This window comes from Montipora foliosa, chromosome 12, assembly GCF_036669935.1.
Source record: "Montipora foliosa isolate CH-2021 chromosome 12, ASM3666993v2, whole genome shotgun sequence".
In the NCBI taxonomy this organism is placed as follows: Eukaryota; Metazoa; Cnidaria; class Anthozoa; order Scleractinia; family Acroporidae; genus Montipora; species Montipora foliosa.
In genome coordinates this window covers 39,271,986-39,289,485 of record NC_090880.1, presented here as the reverse complement: position 1 = coordinate 39,289,485, position 17,500 = coordinate 39,271,986, and the positions used below count along the sequence as shown (strand labels likewise).

At 39.9% G+C, this 17,500-nt stretch overlaps 1 protein-coding gene across 2 annotated transcripts in view; it reads right to left on the bottom strand.

The window, feature by feature from the left end:
- Positions 1-1,491: 1,491 nt before the first annotated feature.
- LOC137980165 (inactive tyrosine-protein kinase 7-like) overlaps positions 1,492-17,500 on the bottom strand; it is a 24,702-nt gene continuing 8,693 nt past the window's right edge. Inside the window, exons 4-12 of one of the 2 annotated variants that reach the window (XM_068827541.1) lie at positions 16,462-16,746; positions 15,402-15,668; positions 12,832-13,110; positions 10,326-10,598; positions 9,106-9,381; positions 7,317-7,349; positions 5,362-5,547; positions 4,342-4,703; positions 1,492-3,553 (exon numbers count right to left, since the gene is read on the bottom strand). In XM_068827541.1, coding sequence (XP_068683642.1) covers positions 2,996-3,553; positions 4,342-4,703; positions 5,362-5,547; positions 7,317-7,349; positions 9,106-9,381; positions 10,326-10,598; positions 12,832-13,110; positions 15,402-15,668; positions 16,462-16,746 — 2,519 coding nt within the window. In that variant the 3' untranslated portion in view covers positions 1,492-2,995. The remainder of the gene's footprint in view (positions 3,554-4,341; positions 4,704-5,361; positions 5,548-7,316; positions 7,350-9,105; positions 9,382-10,325; positions 10,599-12,831; positions 13,111-15,401; positions 15,669-16,461; positions 16,747-17,500) is intronic. The other variant, XM_068827542.1, reaches the window with a different exon arrangement.

Below are 17,500 nucleotides of genomic sequence, written 5' to 3'. Positions count from 1 at the left end.
GAAACATCGCAGAGCCTTCTCGTTCCGTATCGTTGATATAAGTGACCAAGAACCGAGGTAGCTTTTGACATAGATATCATCCCTGGATGAAATCAACCATGTAAACAAAACCTTCATTTGATCCCGGGATGAGCTCATCCCCGCGTGAAACTCATCACCCCGGGGCTCATGGTAAACGCAGCCTCAGCAGCAAGATTTCAGAATGTCAATTGATCAGGACAACGAGGCTTTACACTATGACGAGGCCGTTACCTCCCTGCGAGCAGTTGGTTGCTCCTACGCGTTCCGAGAGAGAAACCACTGCGAGCAACCGCTTGATTTTCCATCGAGCATGTGCGAAGTACGTCACACCCCACGTGATGATTTGACATCACTTCGTCTTATTTCGCGGGAAATCAGTGTGGCCCAGTGGTTAGGGCGCTTGCCTTGAGATCCGGAGATCCTGGGTTCAAGACCCGCTCTGACCACTCGTTGAATTTGTTCCTGGTAGTCCCTGGTTCAACTTCCCAGCTGCACTTGTAAATAGCCAACTGGTTTGCCTCCGACCAGTTGGAATTCTTAACATTTGTAGTTGTTGTGTTCTGTTGTTTCGTTGATTGTGTTTCATTGGCCCTGAAAAGCCCCAAAGGGGAGCGGTCAATTAAGTATGTATTGTATTGTATTAAACCACTACACAGCAGGCTCGCCCAAACGCAGCAGTTACGTAGCTGAACGCACGCGCAAGCGCCCAAACAAGTTTACTAACTCGTTTTCCTGGTTTAAATTTAATTTATTCGCCCTTGGCGCTGGACGGCGGTCACTCAAAGAAACTAACAGTTGCTCGCAGTGGTTTCTCTCTAGGGAAGCGTAAGAGAAACCAACTGCTCGCAGGGTAATAACAATAGATGCATGACACACAAGGTGAGACCATAGGCCAAAAGATCGATTCTCAATCGTGTCGACAGACAGCTCTTTCTCAAATTCTGTTTACTTTATTCATTTTAAGTGTAGCTCACACCAGCTCTTCTCGCATATCTCACTACTACGGGCATGTATTAATTCGGAAAAATTCAGAACAAACTGTATACACCTTATTCCAAAATGGCCGCCATTTAAATATTCTTTTGTTTTTATTCAAATTAGCCCTTGATACCTCGTTCTTAAGATTAAAATTCAAAAGAATATTTTATCTTGAACGAGGCAACAAGGGCCAATTTGTATGCGCAAAATCAGCGGCCATTTTGGAATAAGGTGTATTGGAAAAACGAAAAGAGCATGAAGTTACAATACTACCGCACTGAATGAATTCCAAAAAAATAATTGATTGCGTACGTTCTCTGACAAGAACGGAAACAACATCGGATTAATATTCAGATGAATTTACTTCACAGAAAAAAAGTTTCACTTCGTTTTTATGGAGTAAATTCCCCTTGACGAAAAAAACTGTTACAAAATCGTACACTTCCTTGTCAGAAAAATCGCATAATGAAGATCAAAATCACAAGCGACATGTAAGAGGAACGAAAAATCTGATTATAATTGTACTGCAACACGATGAATAATAATTACACAAATCCTGCTTAGAGCCGATCGAACAGCGACTTCACTATGAAATTAATACTATTGATACCGTAAATATCGACCACACAAATCAAGTAACGACATTTAATACCACACAACATTGAATCTGCAGCTTCGATACTCTTATTAGCTGTCAAACCAAAGAAGTCTTTCGTAGCGATAGGAGAGTAGGGGCGGATCCAGGATTTTTGTTAGGAGGGGGTACAACACTAAGGAATGGCGTAGCTGACTGTTGACGTGTTTTTTTTGTTTAAGCAGAATACCAGTTGTATTAGAAAGCCGCAGGTCATTTCAGGGGGAAGGTGGTGCGCACCCCCTGCAACCTCCCCCTAGATCCGCCCCTGGAAAGGGTAATCTGGGCGAATTGCCCCGCTTTGGGAAAAACACGTCATTTCATTGGTGAATTTGAGAGTGATCGGGAAATCCTTAGCACCACTCCCTACCCAACCCCCCCCCCCCCCCCCACCCAAGTTTAAAAAAAGTTTTCTTCTCAGATACAAAAAAAAGTTTTTAAAAAATACCTTTTTGACATTAAATTTTAACGAGAATGTCAACAGCGGCATTGATTCAACCACTTACTTATAAAAAAGGCAAAACGTTTGACAAATTACTTAAGGCTACCAAAAAATTCCTCAAAAGCTTTCAAATTATCGCCACTCATTCCTCCATTACAGTTTCAATAAAATACATGCACAGTGAATCGCAAGTTCATCACGCCAGAAACCAGAGATGGACTGCCACAAGCAAGAATTTCAAAAAGCATTTTGCTCTCAACTGGATCATATAAATATATCTCGAAAGCGGCTTCCGAACTTCCGAGTTGTTCCATGGCGCACCTAACGAGAAACTGCTCTGCCAATCCACTCGCGTCCAACCCGAGAAGGCAAAGAACAGAGGACCATTGGTTTGTACTCGAATTCTGACCCTTAAAATTCTGACCAAATTCAACGTTTTCACAAGAGAAATCGGTAAAGATCAAATGGAAACGTCTACTCGCAAGTTACCACCTACCTATTTATAAGTTACTAGTTAATTCTACCCTCAAGCACGGTGTCTTTCTAGCTTTCGATTTACAATGCGCAAGGCCCCATTTTTTATGATGCACTCTTAAAATTGTTCCAAGTTCGGGATCTATCATTCCAATTCTTGAGAGCTGGCAATCGCTTTCGGACTTCTGAAATGTCAGCGCAAAAGGTCGCGGTTTGTACGTTCAAGACTTATTATCTCGGCAAAAAATTGGAAGGATACAGAATAATGCCCTTGCATCAAGAAAATCCCACGCGAGTCGCTTAACAGTTAAAACGCTTCCAAAGTAAAAAACGTATTAAGTCGTGTTTCAGTCAGTTCCTTGTAAGCCATACCCCAAACAATTGCGCTTCAAATGTAGCTTCAAAGACACTTCCACCGATAGCCAAAGCCGTATATGCGAGGGGACTTAGACGTGACTGCCTCCTCTGATTTCGCTGACATCGCCCACAAGCTCCATAAAGGTCGGTCGACTGAGAGGATTTCCTTCCCAACATTTCGCCAGCATTTCCAGCACAGTATCCGGGCAGTTTTCAGGTTTGGGTAGACGAAGATCACCTCTGACGCCTTTCAGCACCTCCTCGTTGGTGAGATCGTGGTAGGGCATCTGACCAAAGGTGTAAATCTCCCAAACAAGGACGCCGAATGACCACACGTCACTCTTTTCCGAGAATTCGTCGTCGCAGATGGCCTCGGGTGGCATCCATCGGAGTGGAATCTGCATGTTGTTGAAGCGGTAATACTCAGCGTTGTAGAGGTCATAGCTCAGACTCAAGTATCCGATCTTAACCTGCAGATCCCTCCCAACCATGCAATTCCTCGCAGCGAGATCTTTGTGGGTAAGCTTCAGCAAGCTAAGATACTCCATTCCGGCGGCCACTTGTCCAGAGATTGCTAACTTCTGATTGGAATTCAAAGTGGTTCGGCCATTATCGTGACAAGACAAGAGGTATTGCTTTAAGTCTCCCTAGGAAGTAAGAGCAAAATTTCGTTACAACTCCAAAATTAAAAGCTTGTATATCAAATGGTTTTATACAATGCCCGAGCACAAGCTATTTTATATCGCAGTTGCGAGACAAAAAAAAAAAAAAAAAAAAAAAAAGCGGTGACAAAAATAACAGCCTCGTGTCTTCGCTCTTCTACAAAGTTCAAGATACTAAGCTGTTGGAGGAAGATAATCAAAACTGTAAGAAACATCATTTGAATCAAAATTGAATTGATTGCGTTAATTTGTTGATTTCAGTTCACAGTGTCCCTAATTAGTGCTCCAGCACTAGAAGACTAGACACTAAAATAAAGTTTTTTTCCTTTCCTTCAGGATTTCCGGTGACTCGAAATGGGAAGACAAGACCAGGATGGACGCTACAAACACACACGGTAATTGACGAGAGTCCAATATTTCCATCTCACAAGTGCTGCGTTTGTAGTGTTTTGATCACTGATCTCTCCTACGTAAGTCTATTTGAACCAATTCAAATGATATTGATACTTAGTATCACCCAACTAGTGGACTAATGCAAATCCTGCATTTTGATTGGCTACGCTAAAAGACCTCGAGTAGCGAAAAGCGTGACGCTTTCTTTCGTTTTATTCCCAAATAAATATTTCTTTAACTTGCATTTGCTAACTTTATTATTGACTTTTCTGTCCGACTAGTTGGGTGATACTAAAACAAAAAGACCTTCCCCCTCAAGGGCCACGGGTCTAATTGTTAATTATGACTGATCACAAAAAAATGAATATTACGTTTCAAACCTTATCCAAGGATTCAAAGATCATATAAATAGGCTCGCCCTCTTTGCAGACACCAAGCAATGTCACTACATTGTCATGACGTAATCCAACCAGAGACTCCATCTCTTTATGAAACTCTTCCTGGACTTGATCGTCGTTGCTATTCAAGGATTTCACAACGACCATCGTCTCTTTCTCGCCATCGCAAATACCGCTCGCCCGTGCCAGGAATGCTCGGCCGTAGGCTCCGTTACCCAGACTCCTCAGTGACTCCAGATCATGTCTGGGGAACTCCATATTGTCGTAGCTGGGCTGAGAGCGGTACACTGGATTCATCGACATATCGTTTCCGTCGCCATGCTCTATGTCGCCATTGACTTTCACTGTAAGTAAACCGACAGTAAGTTATCACAAGGGAGGTGATCTAACAGCGCAGCGGTGGCTCAGTTTGTCGAGCAAGTAAGAAAATGGTTTTTCCCAATGTACATATCGGAAAAAAAATTCGTGACCAGCGAAAAAAAATCTCGTAGTTGTCTGAAGAGACCCAAAACCGGAACTTCTGCACCTGCCGTTCTAACTACTGGGTCTTGACGCCGAAAACCGCAAGAGAGAACACCATCTACGACGGTCAAGTTTTGTGAGCCAATCTGTTACCCTCTGGAGTTTTCACTGTTCTTACAGAACGGTAAAACGTACATGCGACACAAGCTGCCAACCACATAACACATAATCAGGCCCAGTTGTTCAAAAAGGTGGATGACGCTATCCACCGCATAAACACAAGCAAAAGGAATTGAGTTATCCAGTGGCTTGCGCTATAGAGCGTTTTCACATGACCTCACGGCGGCCATGTTTGTGTTCCAAAACAAAGGAATGGCGGCCATCATGGTGTACCAAACTAACTTCCGGGAATTATACTCTATTTTATGCAAATACTTTCTTTTGTTTCAGTAATCCAATATGGTTTCTGGTCACGTGAGTAAAACCGCTCTATACATCGTTTGAACAACTGGGGCCAAAATAATAACAGAAAACCCTTACAATTTTCGCACTCAGGAGCAAGTACTTCTGCTCTCTTGGCTTGCCTGGCTCTTCGACCCTTGCAGTAAATCATCAGACCAACGACCAAGACGATGTAGGCAGCTGCACAACCCACAGCAATGCCAATGGTCCGGCCCATAGAGCCCACAGACTTGTCTACGTCACTTGGAACGGCATCTATGGGGCCTACAAAAATCAGGATGAATTGAGAAAGCGTTTCTCTCCACATAATGATGCGGCTATTACCTCGAAAATATCCGAGTTCTCCTAAAATAAGACAAAACCATGATCTCGCAATCGCTTGTTTGGATGCTCGAAGATTCAGCGACAGCAAACCTTCGAAAGCAACAAGCAAGTTGACATCCTTCTTAACATGTGAATTAAATCTCCAAATTGAAATGTTGGGATCAAATTATTAGCGCTGTCAACAGACTGATAAAATCCTCACCATTTACCCACTCACGAAATCTTCTGCACAACACAGAAAATGTGCATCAAATTTTCAGGAAGGATATAAAATGTTCTAATTTTCAGGGTCTCACCCCTATGAAACAAAATTGCATACATAAAGCAACTTGTGACCAAGATGTTACAAGGCCACTCTCAAACTCAGGTCAAAAAGCAATCATTAAGAACCTAAAAGAGGAGATAGATGGTCACATTTTGTGAAAGTCGGTTGTAAGGCAAGCTCCTATTTTAACATGACTGCGAACACAACAAACTCAGAAAGTGGAGCAACGACGAAAAAGAGCGGCGCGCCTCTCAGACTACAAATGAGTTGGGTATACAGTGTAAGCTGCTATCTCTTAGATAGGACATACCTTTAGATCTACATGATAATTATTACGATAACAGAATAATTTATAAGTTACTGCAAAGAAAACGGAAATAGCTTAGAAACGCGACAAATAACACTGTCATAAGCAAGAGTGATATTATAGCGAGGTGATATAATCAATTCTTTAATTTATACTAAGAGTTCGCAGAAGCACAATTGAGAATTTCAAAGCAGTCTGCCGAGTCAGATCCACGGCATTTGTGGCTCCGAGTTTACCAATATTTAAAGATGTGAGAGTCGTACTGAAACTATCAAAACTGATACTCTTCTTCTTAATTTCGTTCTTTTCTGAACTTAAAGCCAACTGTAGCCAACAGGCAATCACACAAGTTACACTGAATTTTGCGAAATGCAACTTTCTGCCTAACTTCTTTTGTCTGCACTTAATTTTCATGGAAATATCTCCAATAAACTGTCTGCGACTGAGATGAGAAGTAGATAACCAGTAAACTACAGGCTGCTACTTGTTTCCCATCTTCCCCAACACCTCTGGGGGGGCCTCGAAAATTCTCTCTCTGACTTTTGAGAAGTGCACGGCAACCGGAAGAGAACATTTCGCCGTCCCAGAACTGTGGTGTCTCCCAGATTTTTGTACTAGTCATCTCTAATGGAGAAAAGATACTTAGCAATGTCAATGTGGTTGCGTGAAAACAGGTTAAAAGGAAAACAGCTCACTTCCGGTTGCCTTCCGCGTCTCAAAAACGCGCATGCTTTAAGGCTCCCTATTAATTTATCTAGTACTATAGTTACTCAAAGAACTATACAAAACAAGTTGCATTAACTTCGCCCAGAGCTTTTGTGACTACTGTTAGTAATAAATACATTATATGCAATTACAATTTCAACTAAAATGAACCCATTTTACTTTAATTTCAACCTAGAGCGTTAGTAATGTTAATCTTGTTTGTTAGGGATAGAGTTTTATCTTTAAAAGAATGAGCTGCCAATTACCCTTAACCTTTATCTTGTTAATTAACATTAAGTTCAATCCCCTTTTTGTTAATATTTGCTAGAGTCAGCCAGGAGCACAAATTCTAAATCTTTGTACAAGAGAGTTTTGGAAAGTGATTTAGTTTGTTCGTTTGTTTGTGAGACCCTCAATTGAGAACTCACTTACCATATTTCTGACGGCCAATTTTTCTCCCATTGTCTGAAATGACGAATACGGATATTGTGAATATAAATATATAAGTTAATTGAATCGAATTGGTGGTGGATTAGTTTGTGTATGTCACAAACAGATTACATTTCAATGATAAAAATCAATAAAGTCTTGTTTTACAACTAAACACATTAATTCAGTTAATTGTTTCTCAACTGAACCGGTAACCCATAACACATATCATGCCGCAGAGTCACTTGCTAGTGTTACGGCTCTAAAATTGTCCGATAATAGCACAGCAACAGCTGTTAAAAATTCTAATTAGAACCTTGATTACAAACCATTAAACACAGCATATTAAGAAAATCACTTTAGATTTTAATGCTTAACTTTCTAAAGGTTAAAATACACCTCCAGAACCACAGAATTAAGCAACATCAATTTCTAAACATCGATTTTAGAAGAGGCAGTGTGTAATTTGAACCACTGTCAAACACAGTTTTTTTTACCCAACCAGTAACAAAACATGTAGAATCATTATTGTTAGGCATAATTTATATTATAATAAAATTATTATTACAGCTCAGCTTGGTTAAATTAAACAACTTGCTACTACGCTTGTGTCAAGCATAGCAATGGCATGGACACTTTGCAGAAGCGAACCCACATAAAAAATGTACTGTTTTAAAGCGCTGCTATGATAAAAAAACATTCACTTCCTTTTTTTTCTTCAGATTTTTAAGTGTCATTGCTTAAAACTTGACTGGCAAAATTTTGAGCTTTAATTTTTTTTTAAAGGTTGTTTACTTTGAGTGTTTAAAGTTTTGAATTTGATAGTCCACCATTACTCACATTCCAAAATGACTGGTTGGACCTAAGAGGGTTGGATCTAGGGAGAAGCTAGTGACATCACTTACTCATTAGCTTACGATGTCTGCATGTAAACACAGCTTATTATATACAAATGTATAACACGAGTTTAAAAGTCTGAAAGCCCGAAACTCTCACGCTGCATATTAATTAATTCATCTGTGTACGCACACATTGCATTTCTAAACTATCGAGTCTTTGACGTCATTTCTCCTCAATCCAGCTTTCTCAGGATTTTAAAGTTAGTAATGGCGGACCATTAAAAAGTAAAATTCCACTTAAAATAAAAAGGTGCCTTTTTTTAATCAAGGCTTAAGACTTGGGTCACTTAGAGCTTAGTTAACATACCGTAAAGACTCGCAGATAAGCCGCACTCGCAGATAAGCCGCACCCCGAGTTTAGCAACTCAAATTTTGAAAAAAAAAACTCGAAAGAAATCCAAAGTCGAGACCATGAAGTGTTCTGTCTTCATCCAAGGCAAACTCGCCAACAATGGATCGAAAAATATTTTGAAGTCTTACCCGTAATTTTAGCTCTTTAGTAGAATAAACATCACGTCCACCACTTATGACATATGATTGATATTATTCTGGTATTTGTTCACAGGTATTTCTCCATTCAAGGCAGTTTTTCCATAGAATTTTGCGCATAAATTTGTTGTTTTCTTGCATGCACTGTGCGAAGCTGTGTAACCAGGCATAATATCGGACGATGGAAGACTGGACACCGAAATTCACAGCACTTTTCCCAAATGGTCTCGCAGATAAGCCGCACCTACGATTTTGATCGCAAATTTTTGGAAAAAAGGTGCGGCTTATCTGCGAGTCTTTACGGTAGTTTGGAAATTGAAAGAAAAAGAAAAATTGATGTTTTGGTCAGAGTAGCACTTTAACACAAAGGCAGTACATGACATGCCATGATAATTTCAACTCACTGTGCACATCCAGGCTGAACTTGCTCTGTTTCATTTCAGCATGGTTGGCAGCAATGCAGTAGTAGCGGCCTTTGTCTCCAAAGTGCACCTCCTTGATGTGGAGTGTCCCATTGGGGTACTGAATAAATCTTTTTTGGTCAAGTTTGTAACCACCAGGTACATCTTTACTCCAACTTATCTTGGGCTTAGGTTCACCAGAAGCATTACAGTGAAGCCACACATCTTGGTTGACAAATGCTGTGGTGTTCTTTGGCCGCACAACAAATATGGGATAAACTTCAAACAGGAAAAGAAAATGAAATGAACATCATTAAAATTCACACAGTCAATTACACAGCCAGGAATGGTAACAGCCCAGTATCATTACTGGTTTGTCCTGTTTCCATGTACATGTGTTTCATAATTTTTTGCATTCAGTGTGGTGTTAAGAAGAATCTTAAAGTAATGTGACAGAAAGAGTACACATTTTGTAGAAAGATAAGCCGTTAGTCTCTCCTCCACTCCCAAGTTTCCATTCAGGAACATACATGAGGGCAATGAAGACAGCAGTGAGAGTAAAAATGTAACAGATTGGAATAATTACTGAGCAAAACCAAAGGTCTGTAAGTCGTGCACATGTTTCACATCACAGTGTAATTTTTTCCTGTTCCCTAGCTGAAAAGTACACGTACATGCAGAGCCTGTAATAACCAATTTTTTTGCAAGACCTTAGCAAAAGATTTATCCTCTCCTTGCTTAAGCTCTCTCCAAACAAATTTCATTTATATTCCAACAACAACATGAGTACATGCAGGTAAAAGGCATTTTACTATCTGTTATTCAAAGTGATAGAATAGTCCCATTAAGTGATTAATCACTCACTAAAAAAATGTCCCCATCAATTAATTAACCCTTTAACACCCAAACTGGCCTAAACCAGCCAGACTTGGTATTTTACTCTGTCTAACGCCAGATAATGTTACTCGTCAATGAGGAACCCCGGGAGTCAATGGGTTAAAACAACACAGATTCGTTTTCTGAGATGAAGTTCTCATGATCATTGCCTCTGTCATTAGATACGTATGTATACTGTAAGTTCCCTACTGCTCAGTAGCGTAACAGGTGCCTGTTTTAGGTATACAAAATTTACACTTTTCGATGCCAAAATATGAAAAAATTCATGAACGTCTTTTAAGTCCTTGAAGAGGTACAAGATTCTGTCTTTTAAGTGCACCACTTACCAAACACTGAGATATTGACATAATCGCTGGCTACGCTGAAGGAGTTTTTCCCAGTGCACAAATATTGGCCTTGATCCGTCTTTTCAATGCTTTCAAAGCGTAGTTCGTTGTTTTCATGTTTAATGTGACTTAGCTCCGTTATATCTTCTCCACCTGCTTTCTTCCATGACACTGTGATTGGTGGGTATCCCTCAAAGTTGCACTCAATTCGTTGACGTGTGTGCAAGTTTGCATTTACCACGTGATAATGAATACTTTTTATCCTAACATATCCTAAGTAAGAGAAATACAATTTAATTAGCCCTTTCAGACTGAAATTTTAATTTGATTAACACCAGACAATTTTACTCGCAAATGGGTGCCATATCAGGGATGAATGGGTTGAAGGCAATCAATTTCTCAATCTTACTGTAACTAGACCCTCCGTGAGGGTACACTGGGTTGCCTGTGGTACGTGCAGCGTTCCACGCAGTTTTTTCAAGTTGGGGGTTCATTAAGACCAGTTATTATATGGCTTGTGTTTGTAGCCGATATAACACGTGATCTGATTGGCTAATTGTGACTGAATTGTAGGGCATTATTCTCCCGTGATGCCCATGGGCCGATTATGGGCTTGCAAAAACAAAGCAAAAGGTAATTAAAAAACCAAATAATAAACTACTTACTAACCGAGCTAGCTCGAGCCGTACTGGGGAATATTGGACCTGGGTTGTTTTTTTACAGACCTCGCTGCGCTCAGTCCGTACTGCGACGACCTTGGGCCAATATTCCCCAGTACTGCCCTCACGCTCGGTTAGTAAGAAGTTATTAAGGGGTCACCCAGAAGTCATACCAGCAGAGGCCCTTTGGCTCACAGGTCCTCACACGTTCGTACAACCAAACAGATCCTTTTCTGAGGTTAAAAACCTGGCTACCGGCCTATTTCAAACTCTTTTTCCTACTTTCCCAACCGCGAGAAAACCACGGTAAATCAGCTATCGTCAAAAAATGTTTTTTTCTCAAAAAATATTTAAAGTTAGGGGGAAAAAACACATCATTTTAAAGCTAAGAAAATAAGCTTTTCAACAGCATATAACTTATTTACAGACAACTGAAACATTTCATAAAAGAGAAAGTTGAATGAAAAAATTTAAGAAAAATAACAGTAAAATATGTTTTCCAGGCAAAATTTGGTCATTTTAGCGTTGATTACGATTTTTTGGATGCAAAACTAAAATTTTCTGCAATTTATCTGCTTTCTTGGACATAAATTCGACCGAAAACTGATAAGGCACGAATATTTTTAGATTTTTAGGAATAATCAGATTAGCGATCAATGGGTAATGTGATCATGCGATAAAAGTGTCAAATTTGCGACCCATTGCTAACGGCAACGGAAGCGATCGCATTATGAATAATTAACCCCTGTTTGCCAAAAACCACCCAAATAACCGATTTTGACGGAAAATTCATCCCAGAGGATAAAACTATTCACTGGACATGTAATAAAGATAAATATGTTCGAGCGAAAGCGAAAACAAGCGAATATTTTGAGGGAAAACTCAATTACGTAAGATCAAAGGAACATGTGGTGAAGACACGCAATTGCATCGCTACGAAAAATCTTACCTTTTCAGCGATTCTAACGCTTGAAATTCCATCTGGTCTAGTCTTTGAATTCACTATTATCGCTGCCCTACGAATCTTCAGTGTTCTACATAACAGCACACTTGGTAAAAGACGGCTCAACGGGCCACAGATTGTTCTCGAAGTCTATTACTCATCGCTTTTACGGTTCCACCGCCTGTCTTGTTCAGTATCCAATTGATTTGCCATTATTGAGCTTCATAAGGGTATAATTATTTTGTTCAAAGATCCACTAAAACGCCATTCGCGTTACATGAATTTTGACGCCATTGCAGGCTTAGTTAATGATTCTACTGTGTCCACCCGAGAAATCTACGCATTTCCACTACCCTCTCGATCCTAAGAAAATACGCGCAGAAGGCTCTATGCACAAAGACACCACTTACCAGGGAAGTGACAGGCAAGACTTTTACCAACACGGAAAAAAATAAAATAAATAAAACGAACAAATCCCACCCACTTTCTGACTGGGATTGCCATACTGGTAACCCAGTAAAAAGTAATTTATACTGTAAGTGGCTCTTGAACCAGTTCAAGCCAGCCACTAAACAATATTGTCAAAACCCTCAAAACAAACCTAGTGAATTCACAACCTTGATTTAGTTATAACAGCCCGTAATCTGCCTCTAATTTGATCAGCCTTACCAAAGAATGCAAGTTCTCTAACGAATCAACAAAATTACTTGAAAGTCAAAATCAGACATGCGAGACAAAACAGTCAGCCAAAATGTAGTGAGTGGACAGGTCATCATCTCAGTAACCAAAGGCACTTTGCATACCATGCTAATTACGGCACAGGAGCCTTTAAAGCAGAAAAATCTGGCATAAGTCAAAGAGGAAATTTGCACATAAGTGGTGGTCTAACCACCACAGTACTCACCCATCACTTCCACTTTCGCCACTGCACTTTCTGTCCAGCCACCTGGGTGATCAGCAATGCAACTGTAAGTACCCGAATCTGAGGTCTTTGCTTTGGTGATGACCAGAGTCCCATTTTTGTGCAGAAAAGGCCTACTGTTTCCGGTTGTTACCAATGGAGTCCCATCCTTGGTCCATGAGATTTTTGCTTTTGGATGAGACGTTGTCTCACAATCCAAATAAACCGTTTCTCCCTCTTTTACAGTCTGGTTTTTAGGTTTGGTAATTATTTCTGGCAGTTCTATAACAGAAAATGCAACTTCAGCATGTAAGTTTCCCCTTCAATGCAAATTAACAGAGTTCCATTTGATTTGAATTCCCTTACTTTTCAAAAACTGGAGAAACTTAAAGTGCTTGAAGGAATGGATGAACAGAGCATGTTACACAGTAATTAAGACTTTCACTTGCAGAGTCGGTGTCAGAGTCGTAATCAGCAGCACAGATCTATCTGATCTAGCGGAAATCAAACTGATGGAATCTGAAGCAGATATGAGTTGCTAAAGTTACAATCTAAAGAAAACTACACTGTTGGAGTCATAAGTGGAAGCCAAAGAATAAACCAATCAAAATGCTTCTTTCAAGTCCAGAAAACATGGCGGACGTCTTGGAGGACACAGAGGAGCAACTTCTCTTTTGGTTACTGCTGATCATTGTTTTGTGCAGACAGAGGCGTCATAGGAATAACTTACTCAGAAAAAAAAGCAAGTTTGGATTTGAGACATCTATCGAAGCCAAGCAGCTTTGGGAGAGTAAGCTACCCACATCAAGGAACTTTGACTAGGTGACTATGGATTCTACTTTCAGTCAATGTCATGCTCATGTCTTTAATTTGTCATAATTTTTTTGTGTATATTGGAAAGATAATTAATTTTATATAACTACAAATTTCCCACCATTTGTTAGGAACACACATGATGCCCAAACTCAGAGGGCCTGAGAACTGGTATTGGGATTGATTAGTTCTTCCATTTCTCATTACAACTCTGACGATGTTTTTACTTGACCATAAGTGACAGAGTCATAGGCAGAATCAGAAGAAAATGGGACCGTTCTGATTCTTTTGACACTGCTACCATCAAATGTATGACTCTGCGTAAAACTCTGATTTTTGATTTTTACTAAGTTGTAAGTGCTCTTATGACTATGACTAAATTCACTAGTGAAAACCAGCCCTATAGCTTAAATGGAAACAGAAATTAAGGCAATAATAATCAAAAGAAAATATGTTTCAAATAAAACCAATACTTAAACTGAAGTTGGCAAACTCAAGTTGGCGTGTGTAAAAGACACAACAACAGTTGTCAAACATGTGGGTGACAAATAGAACTTGTCTCTATTCTCACCAACATGTTTCACAACTGTTGTTGTGCCTTTCACACACGTCAACTTGAGTTTGCCAACTCAAGTTTGCCAAATTTGGTTTGTCATGTGAAGGTCGCTTTAGAAAATAGAAAGTCTGTTTGCAGTTTTCTCAAGTTCATTTAAATTTTAAGACTGTATTCGCCAACAAAAACCTGTCTCAAAACTAGCCTTGGATTGCCATACACTTGGGATTGCCATCATCTGGTGTCTTACCCCAGAGGGTTTTCAAGCCAACAAAAACCAGTCTCAAAACTAGCCTTGGATTGCCATACACTTGGATTGCCATCATCTGGTGTCTTACCCCAGAGGGATTTCAAGTCAATGAAGGCATTTTAAAGTCATAGGAATATACATGTTTATATAATAACCCAAGTTATTCACGGATTTTGATTGGTTCTTGCCTATGATCTATAGAGGACAGACGCACGATTGACGTCACCATCAGCTTTTATGTGAATAAAGTTTAATTCTTTATTATATATAATAAAACAAATAGATTCCATGTTGCCCTGGGTCTGTTCAGTAATAGATCACAGAAGACCTCAAAATGTGGTGAGAACATCAATGACACACTCGGCTATCGCCTGGTGTGCCACTTTTTTGTTCTTACCACATTTTGACGTCATCTGTGATCTATTACTGAACAGATGCAAGGCAACATGGAATCCATTTGTTAAATAGATTTAGCCAAGTTTACAAGCAGAGATCCCAGGGTATTTATTCTTACAATAAGTTAACCTGGCTTGAGCCTGCAATCCAATCGAAAACCAGTACCTGGTCAGGGTCAACTTGACAAAAAAAAAAACGCTGACCTTGATGAACTTTGAACTTGAGCCTGTGATATGGTGACGCGATACTGGCCAGCAGATACCTTGTTTTGACATGTGTCAATTAACCATAACATGGATCACATAGATGTTCCCGTCAAAAGACATAAGTTGCACCACAGAGTTTCATAATATTGGCATACATTGAGGGATGGATGTATGGTGACGAAATTAAAATGTTCTCCCACAGATGGGCTATCATAAAGTACTTCCTTACCCATGGTGCTCCATGTGCACGCCTTTGGCGCACAGAGCTCCACTATTAAGCAATGAGTCACCTTCTGCTACATGTAGCACGCTTGCCAAGTGTGAAAAAAGTTCTTTAATAAGAGTTTAAGCTTACCCGAAACAATAATTTCCACATTCACATGAGAGCTCCCATAACCGTTACTGGCTGTACAAGTAAATACTCCAGAATCTTTCTTCCTTGTTTTGTTATTCAAAAGAGTACAACAGCCTTCTACACCAAATCTCCTTGGTAATTTCTCTCCACCTTTTTCCCAGGTGATGTTTGGTTCTGGATTTCCACGTGGTTTGTTGCAGTGAACTTCAATTCTCTCATTAACCAGCACATATACTTTTTCTTTCTCAACGGTGACAGGACCTAAATCTGTCAAAAAGGTGAGAATGAGCAGGGTAACTTTTCTGGGACCAAAGAAAGACAATAAGTCCTGACAACCCATTCAAAAAGGACATGCTCATGCATGCCACGGAGACTGACTATGAGAATCTAAGCTACTTAAGTAAGATAAGATTACCAGTAACACACTATGCCAATTTATTGGGGGGTACAGTTGGTGCCGTAACATAGAGTCAGCACTCTTCTCAGCTCCAAGGAAGTCACCATGGCAACCAAGCCACAGTCCACCTCTCAGGCACCTGTCAACCCATCAGTGAGAAATACCAGTGTGAGAAATGTATACTTTCCTCAATATGGGAGGGAGGGAGGGAAAAGAAGCAAGCAAACGAAGAAGCAACTGGAGCCAATTAAGCACACGGCAATGCCCAAGCAAACCTCCCTGGAGTATCACAGGAAAAAAAAAAAAAACACTGCATTGCCTTGGTTATGACTTTACCTAAATCAAATTAATTTTAGCCTCATTAAATAAAGCAGTAAATGTCTGAGCCAATGACTACAAGCGCCAACAGGCAACATGCACACCAACTCTGTAATAACAAACCATTTGCCTTACAGTTTATTAATAAGAACTAAAAAGGACCATCTGTCCCAAAGAAGGGACGTGTCGGATACAGAATTGCCCTGAGACTTCTTTTTCATTCTGTCCTTGGCAGCCTGTAACCAAATGACCACACTTTCTCCTTGCCAGCATTTTGTGTGGCATTAGCTTTCATTGTAATAATAGCTAAAAAGCGATAATTTGACAGCAGAAAAAAATACTTACAAGCCAGTTCAACAACTGTGTCCTTCTCAACTTTGCCAACCAAATTCCCTGCTGTACATTTGTAGGTTTGGGCATCAGGTTTGCCAACATTCAGTATCTGTAATGTCCCATCTGCAGCAATGTTGTACTTTGAGTCATTCTGCAATGGGCTAGTACCACTTCCTGCATACCACTTGATCAATGGTTCAGGTTTACCAATGGCTTGACAAGGGATGTCAACTTGGCTGCCTTCTAAAACCATTGACTTGGTTGGAGGAGGAAGTTGAAACCGAGGGTGCTGTCCCACTGTTAAGAGGTGAGAACATTAGTCTAGGATTACATTAGAAAACTACATGTATCCAATCTGCAAGACTCAAGGGAGAAAAAATGTTCTCTTGCTTCTAATGAGATCAACATCAACCAAGAATGGTCACTTTTATCAAATCTACATAATCAAAGAATTCACATGTCATGAAAATAATGAAATTAACAAGGTAATCCTGTAAATGTATGTTACTTTGCTCTATCACATTAAAAGAAGAAATTCTAGGGGGAAAAGCAGACATTTTTGATAGATCGTCATTGGATGTTAGTCACTGCTGGAAAGAGAAACTTACAACCCTCTTGTTAGGCTAAAAAAGACTTGCCAAATTCAAATTCATTGCAAGTTCTCCAGTGATTCTCCCACAACAAAGGTTTCATCATTAGCTGAGGATAAAAGGCTGCTCTCAAGAGAAATGACACAAGACTGGTACTATAAAGGTACTATTAAAAACAGAATGACGTTGGATCAATTTGCAGAAATGAGCAAATAGCCATGTGAAAATATGCCACTTTGGTACATGAAGCTTCTGGATACGTTATTACATTGTATGAAAGGATAAGCCGAGGATAAAATGGTGGTCTCAGGAGAAACAAGACAAGCCTGGTACTGCTAAGAAAAGAATGATGTTAAACCATCCTACAGTAATTAGGAAATAATTGAGTCAAGACATGCCAGTTTGGTATACATGTATGAAGCTTTTGGCAAGTACACCACCACCACGACTACTACTACTAC